The sequence below is a fragment of the Triticum dicoccoides genome, chromosome 7B, assembly GCF_002162155.2.
Source record: "Triticum dicoccoides isolate Atlit2015 ecotype Zavitan chromosome 7B, WEW_v2.0, whole genome shotgun sequence".
Lineage (NCBI taxonomy): Eukaryota > Viridiplantae > Streptophyta > Magnoliopsida > Poales > Poaceae > Triticum > Triticum dicoccoides.
Window position 1 is genome coordinate 692861666 of NC_041393.1, and position 7690 is coordinate 692869355.

General features: G+C 41.3%; 1 protein-coding gene across 1 annotated transcript; it reads left to right on the plus strand.

Annotated features, from left to right (window-relative positions):
• Positions 1 to 464: 464 nt before the first annotated feature.
• Positions 465 to 1985, plus strand: LOC119339126 (GDSL esterase/lipase At1g28580-like). The gene is made up of 3 exons (XM_037611282.1): positions 465 to 752; positions 821 to 1033; positions 1151 to 1985. Exons 1-3 carry the CDS (start codon positions 527 to 529, stop codon positions 1786 to 1788), a joined length of 1077 nt encoding a protein of 358 aa, XP_037467179.1. The 5' UTR covers positions 465 to 526; the 3' UTR covers positions 1789 to 1985.
• The last annotated feature ends 5705 nt before the right edge of the window (positions 1986 to 7690 follow it).

Here is a 7690-nt window from a genome sequence, read left to right on the forward strand (position 1 = left end):
TTAAATGTTGCAAATATTAAATTAATGATTTCCTCAGTTAATCTTGATGTCAGCGTCATTGAAAAACTTATAAGGTCAACACCTTTTGAATGCCGACCATAAATCATGCTTGGACAACTGCAGATATATATTGCATGAATTAATGCCTTCAAGGCCAAATCTTATCTTTGACAAATATTGCATTTGTATACAAGTGATAGATATTTTGTCACAATGCCCACAAATTTAATTCCAGGGAAATGTTGTGGTGTAGTAAGATAACACACCAATTTAATTGCAGAAACACTGCACTAGTAAGTGATTCATATGTTAATTATGATATCTTCACCATGCACAAACCATTGTGATATCTTCACACACCCTGCTAAAAATATATTAATAATATCTGATTCATCTTGATACACGCTCAACCCTATAAAATGTGCTATAAAAGGGAAGCAAAGGACTCATCTGGAATACAAAACCAAAAGTAGATCTGCAACACTTCTAGTCTGAAGACGCTAGCGTCTAGCCTTTTTTCTCTAAAATGGGGAGTCCCTCATTGGCCCTCCTCTTGGTCTTTGCCGTCCTGCTGCTGAACGCTGATCTAGGGTCGTGCGGCTGCTTCAAGCGCATCTTCGCATTCGGCGACTCCATCATCGACACGGGCAACTTCCACCCAGGTTCGATGTGGAGCCCCCCTTATGGAGGGACCTACTTCCACCGTCCCACGGGCCGCTGCTCAGACGGGCGTCTCATTGTGGACTTCTACGGTAAGTGCACGTACGCACGCAGGTGTACTTCACTCGTGCTCGATTTCTGAATTTGGTGTGTGTGTCAGCGCAAGCGTTGGGGCTGCCACTGCTCCCACCGAGCGGGCCCGAGGAGAAGACGGGGCAGTTCCGGACCGGTGCCAACTTCGCCGTGTTAGGCTCTATTGCCCTGAGCCCGGACTACTACAGTAAAAGGTATAACTTCAGTATGCCGCACTGGTGCCTCGACTGGGAGCTCGGTTCCTTCAAGGCAGTGCTCGCACGGATAGCTCCTGGAAAAGGTACGTACTCATGCAACAAAATATAGGGGCATACATTCATGCATCGTCCTTACCATATATCACATGTTTCTTCCTGCATTAGTCAGCTAATTCCTCTTTTTGTGTGTGATTAATCAGCTGCAACCAAACGTCTCCTCAGCGAGTCCCTCATCATCTTTGGCGAGATCGGTGGCAACGACTACAACTTCTGGTTCTACGATCGCCAGCGCAGCCGTGACACGCCCTATAAGTACATGCCCGACATCATCGCCCGCATAGGCTCCGGCGTCCAGGAGGTGATCAACCTCGGTGCCAAGACGATCCTTGTTCCTGGAAACTTCCCCATCGGGTGTGTCCCGATTTACCTGAGTGGGCACAAGACTAACAAGTCTGCCGACTATGACCAATTCGGCTGCCTCAAGTGGTACAATACGTTCTCCCAGAAGCACAACCAACTGTTGAGGCAGGAGGTCGGCCGGCTCAGGTCTCGCAACCCTGGCGTGAAGGTCATCTACGCCGACTACTATGGCGCCGCCATGGAGTTTTTCAGGAACCCTAAGAGGCATGGCATCGACGACCCCCTGGTGGCGTGTTGTGGTGGCAACGGCCCCTACGGCACCGGCCGTGGGTGCGATCAGAACGCAAAGGTTTGCCGTGACCCGTCCAGGTTCGCCAACTGGGACCAGGTTCACATGACGGAGAAGGCATACAGTGTCATCGCCAATGGGGTGCTCAACGGCCCGTATGCGGACATTCCGTTGCTCCACGCTTGCTAGGAGAATTTCCTTTCGAGACTTGAAGAAATGTTGCTGCAACCAACATCTGTTATGCGCTAGCTTTTGGAATTTTTAATCTTGTATCACCATCTCAATTGGTCATGAATGAAATGGTTGGATCTGTTGCTGGAATTTGGTCTGTTTTGGGCCATCCCAATAGCCATTCTCATAATTCCTAATAAATCGTACCTTAGTCCCATACTGCTAGCTTAGTAGGAGTTGGGCCTCCTTATTATAAGGGAGATTGTTTCCCCACACATGTATGAGCATGAGAAGAGGAGAGACATATACGCGCGCTCGTTGTCCGCCACCCGCCTCACCTCGGCATGACGCCCCGCGCCGCGGAAACGAGTCGTTGTCTAAATTTTAGCGATGCACGACTGGTATACTAAAGGTCACATGGGAGCTGAAAAGTTTTTGCTATAGTGAAGATTGAATACGGACACTGCCCCCTTCGGATGTTGCATGTTTGGTTCGCCTCCCGTCTCTTTGTTTCATCTCTCTTCAATGCCAGTTCGCCTCCTCCTGTGCCTATAAAAAAGAGGTCGCTCCTCTCCAGAGAAGCACACCAGACAACACTTGCATCACACCACCGAGTTCCCGAGCATAGAGCTACTACTACAATCTTCTCCATCCCAGCTTTCCGGCGTGCACCACAAGTCGGCACAGTAGGCATCTGAAACCCCACCTCTTTGAGTCCTGTACGGGAGAATGGCGATGATCATTTGTGGGTAGTGCTCTGCACGCCTACTGAACTCTTCATAATGGGTGGAACAAACGCTGACATTCACTTCCCCGACGACGACTTCTTCCCTGACGCCGACAACCTCTTCGACGACATGGGCAACAACGCCAACGCCAGCGCCAATGCAACTGCCATTGCTCAGTGTGTGTTCATATCTTTTTTGTTTGAGATCATGCTAAGTTTTTTGTTCTAGCATCTGTTCTAGATATGCTCTATTGAAGTTCACAACTTCAGATGCTATTCGCCTACTCTCTTTTAGATTGCATGACTTGTCTTGTCTTTGTTACTGTGGTCATGTTTTATCTACTATTTCTATTAATTAAACCATATGATAAATTGCTCATATTTTCAACATCCGTCGCATGAATATGTTCGTACTAGAGGGTAACGCGCGCTTCGCTGCACCATTTTCACTTGTTTGATAATTCTTTTTTTTTGTTAGTGGGCTGCTCGTTTCATCATTGCCTGTCTTGGATTGGGCTTTAGTTGCCTTGCATTTGGAGGTATTTTCATTGGCTGTTACCAATCTGTTCAGTTAGTGCAGGCAGTGAATGTGTCAAACAACACAGGCAATGAAGTACACAGCCAGACCCAAACAAAGTACATGTACTTCTTAACTTAACTGTTGTAATGATAGTTATCTTAGTAACATAGAGACACATATGATTCAAATAGCGAATGTAAAACATGCAAAGGAAAAGGAGGACGAAGAGCATGCTGCAGAAAGAGACAACAGAAACCATCAGTGAAATATATCAAACATTGTGTCATCACTGGTTGGAAAAAGTGTACTAGCTAACAGCTTCATTATTTTGTCTTTCTCGTTGAGATAATAATACAACCGTTGCATCCATTCTCGAAAACATATTCATGTAGCGACACAATCACGGAAAACATAACCACACAACATACCTTGCAAAAGGAAGGTGTAGCTAAGGGAGCCCTAATAATGAAGTGACATTAGTAAAGTAGGGACATTGTGAACATTTTAAGACATTAAAACTGAGCACTAACCGAGCCCTCTCAGACCATTACCGTTTCAAACCATTGGATGCCTGTTTTGGATGTCCGTGGCCGTTAGATATCGTACTAATCTTGGCGAACCTTTTTTTTTGCTGATCTTCAAGCGCTGCATGTTAGGGCCGCTGCTCCCATAACAAATTCGGAGATCTGATGTAAACTTGGGCCAAATGGGCTTGGGCCAAGCATGTTTTAGCCGCAGAGCCATGGTCGCCCCTCCTTCCCTCCTCCCCCTGTTCGCGTTCTTCTCTCGGTTCTCTCTCGTTTGCCTGCTCCCCTCCCTGACCTCTTGTTCTATCGAGATGCGCAAACGAACCAACCCTTCAGACATCAGCATTGCGCCCCTACGGAGATGAAGGAGATGCGGGCGATAGGATCATAGCGAAAGATGATTATCGTGGTGCATAGGCAACACCTTATCTTCCTCTGCACCACAGGACTAGCAGATCCATCTTCGACAGCAACGGCGGCAGGGCGGTGCTGGTTCTTTTCCGAGCACTATTGCGCCGCCTTCCCCTCCTGCTCCCCTTCTTCTCTCTTCTCCTCAGTCTCCGCTCTCCATCTGCCTGCCAACACCACTCCAGTCGCTCCCTCCGCGTGTGCACTGCTCCTTTTATCTGCTGATTTGGTCCATCCAGATGTTCTTGGATCCACCAATCCGTTACCGGGGGAAAAGTGAAGAAAGGCACTATTGATTCCCTTTATACTATATTTTTAGGACCCTTTATTCATGATTTTCTCGATCTATGATTTAGGACCCTTTTCACCTGGTATTTGTCTCCCATGGTACCTCTACATCTGAACCAGTTAGTACAATTAGCTTGGCTATTTATATTGTTTGGAGATGAATGTAAAATTCATCTGACATGTACACTTAGCAATTGATTATACTTATTACTGTGCATCGTTCTACTATGATAACTTTCTAAGTTCACGATCAGATACCAGGACTGGTTATATTGTCTTGGTCACCATTTGTGTGTGTGTGTGTGCGCGCGCTTGTGCTTGAGATGCATTGCAAACTGACCTTAATATTTTGTCATAAAATTTTGCACTCCCCCAGCTCCACATTTCTTATAATCATTTTTCAGATTCTTGCAATCAATTTATTTTTATACAGGGGAAGTCCTCATAATGCATGTCTTTGGTCTAGACCGTAATATAGACAGCTGCCTCAACCAGATCAGGCAAGTTTTTTGAGCCTATACAATTTGGTTACAAATTTGCTTCCATGAATGACAACTATGCCAATGTCAATGTTTGCCACTCGGCTTGCTATGCAAACATAAATTCACATTGCAGAATTTACATATTTTGGATTTTTAATACAAATATAATTAAATACAATGTTTGTTCATTCATTTTTCTGATGTCCAGATCTTCTGTAAATGGCATAGAATTCTGATTGTTTTACCATGAATTCAGTACCGAAGATAATAATGGTATTTTCAACCGTGGTCAGCAGCATCACCAGTAGCACTTAAGCTTATTATTCGGGGATTGCAGAAATAGAAATCTTACTATTTTGTTACCATCAATATGCATGTAACTAAGTTACTCCTCCATTGGTGCTTTTACTAAAACAATATTTTAGTCGGTGTCACTAATGTGTTGTTGAGTAGCATCCAAGTGCGTGCTAGCACTGTTGTTAACAGCATTATCGATCTTCAATTTAATCCACTTCCTTTTGTTTGTACTCCTATGAAATTGAAATTATTCTCACTTATAGAAAACTCTACCCATCTTTTCTTAATTTAGTAGTTTTACTTGCAACAACAATTACATTTTTTTTTGTCTCTAACCTGTCACAGTACCCTCTTCAATGATGCTACATATTACTATCGTTCTATTGAAAAAATAGACGGGTGCGGCAACGCGCACCGCGATGATCTAGTGACCATTCAAAACCAGACTCGATAAGCAGCTGAAGAAGGGCTATTCTAGTTTTGCAAATAGTGACATCACACAATATGCTAGTACATTGCTTAAGTTAACATCGCTACACAAGTGCTCGTGAGGCATACCTTATGGAGCTATCCTCTGAAATTGATTTATGTTTTATAATGGAGAATACACAATACAAAAAAAAACAAAGATTTAGTTGCAGTACCGACGAATATCTAAAACTGGAAAAAGGAAAGCAAACATATTCTGCTACTACCATCTCTACAAACAGGGCATGTTCTTATCTAGTCTTAGTATGATTTAGTGAACAAACCTCTACGTCTGCAAAAAGGAAGAAGAAGCAGAGATAAAAATTATATCTTTTATTACTATATTATTAAAACAGGAGACAACCACGACACCATATTCTTACACAGAGGCTAAAATTCAATCCATAGATTGGAAATTAAAAGTCGAGATTTAAAAATTAACGCATCTAAAATATGTATGTATATCATATATGCAACGTCATGATGGCTAATGTTAAATCATATTGGCAAGACTCATGGAAAGTCCATGTGCATGTTTGAAAAAAAGGGCCGTATACGCGAGGACATGACGCCTAATGTTGGATCGTACATTTAGCAAGATCCATGGAAAGAGATTCCATGTGCGTTTCAAACCCGGACGATGGGGAAGGTTTCGAACTAATGACCTCTTGCGAGAGCGCAGGGCTTTTCGCCAATGGGGTGGAGAGGGGGTTCATGAACATTCATGTTAAAACAAATTTTTATATAAGCTTTTTTGTTTTTAGTTCGTCCAAAAATCTTGCTTTTTTTACATTCCCACAGGGCAGTTTTATTATAAGAGGATGTCACTTTTTTATTATAGGAGGATGTCACTTTTTTATTATAGGAGGATGCCTTTTTATTATACGAGGTTGCATTTTTATTATAAGAGGATGTCAATTTTATTATTAGAGGATGGCAATTTTATTATAAGAGCATGCCCTTTTTATTTTCAAATAGGATGACATTTTTACTAATGTGAGGATATCATTTTTACTAATGCCAGGATGACATTTTTATTAGGATGGAATTCTATTAGAATATGATGCCAATTTTAGCATTTTTATTATTAGGGGATGGTAATTTTATTTTATAAGAGCATGACATTTTTTTATTTTTTTTAATAGGATGGGCATTTTAATTATTGTGAGGATGACATTTTTGTTATTTTAAGAGGATGACTTTTTTATATTGAGAGGTGACATTTGTTTTACTGCCACTGTTTTTACACGAGATTTTTTGGGTGGTGACTAGGAACATGGCTACTTTTGTAGCATTTTTTAATTTTCTGAGTTTTGTTCATGGCATTTTCTCAACAAAAACAACCTATTTAGTGGACCTTTGGGCCAACCGGGGGTCTCAATGGCTTGGGAGACTCGTCCTGTCCCAAAATATTGCGCGGGAGCTATATTGCTTGGAAGCTCCTCTCGCTGAAGCAAATTGCTCTTCACTCTAGATACTGGGTCGTCCCGTTAGCAAACCTTTAAAAGAAAGGGAGAGGGCAAAGGGAGCGCAGAAAAGATTCAAGCCCCGCACTTAGTGGTTCCTTCGTAGAACTGCACGCCATGGCCAAGTTTGTGTTAAATAAATAGGGCACGACCTACTTGACCTAAAATTTGTTTTCTTAACCGATTTTTTGTTTTTGTTTTGACACCAGAACTTCATTTTTTTTCTCAATTTTCATTGCTTTTTTCTCTATTCTTCTTTGTTTTTTTTTCTTTTGTTTGTTTGTTTCTCCGTTTTCGTTAGCTTTTTTCTTCATTCTTTTTCTTTGACGTTTATCATCAGCCTTTTGTTTTCTCTTGGTTTTCATGGTTTTTCTATATTAACTTTTCGTATATATCTAATATTTTTTTATAAATGTCCAACATTTTTCAGATACAAAGTCAACATTTTTTATACATGGTCAACATTTTTGAATACACAATCAACACTTTTTCTATAAACCTTTAACATTTTTTCAAATGCTTATTTAGCATTTTTAAATAAGATTTTAACATTTATTAAAACATGGTCAACAATTTTCTTTACACATTTAACATTTATCAAATACAAGTTTAACATTTTTTAATACATGATGAACATTTTTTATATACACGTTTAACATTTTATAAATACAAGTTTAACATTTTTCGAAAACTTGTTCAACATTGTTTATAAATTTCTTGGATTATCTTTTTTAAAT

Coding starts and splice junctions, on each gene's coding strand:
- LOC119339126 (XM_037611282.1), top strand. CDS start 527: ATGGGGAGTCCCTCATTGGCCCTCCTCTTGGTCTTTGCCGTCCTGCTG. Junction 753..820: donor TCTCATTGTGGACTTCTACG/GTAAGTGCACGT, acceptor TGTGTGTGTCAG/CGCAAGCGTTGGGGCTGCCA. Junction 1,034..1,150: donor ACGGATAGCTCCTGGAAAAG/GTACGTACTCAT, acceptor GTGATTAATCAG/CTGCAACCAAACGTCTCCTC.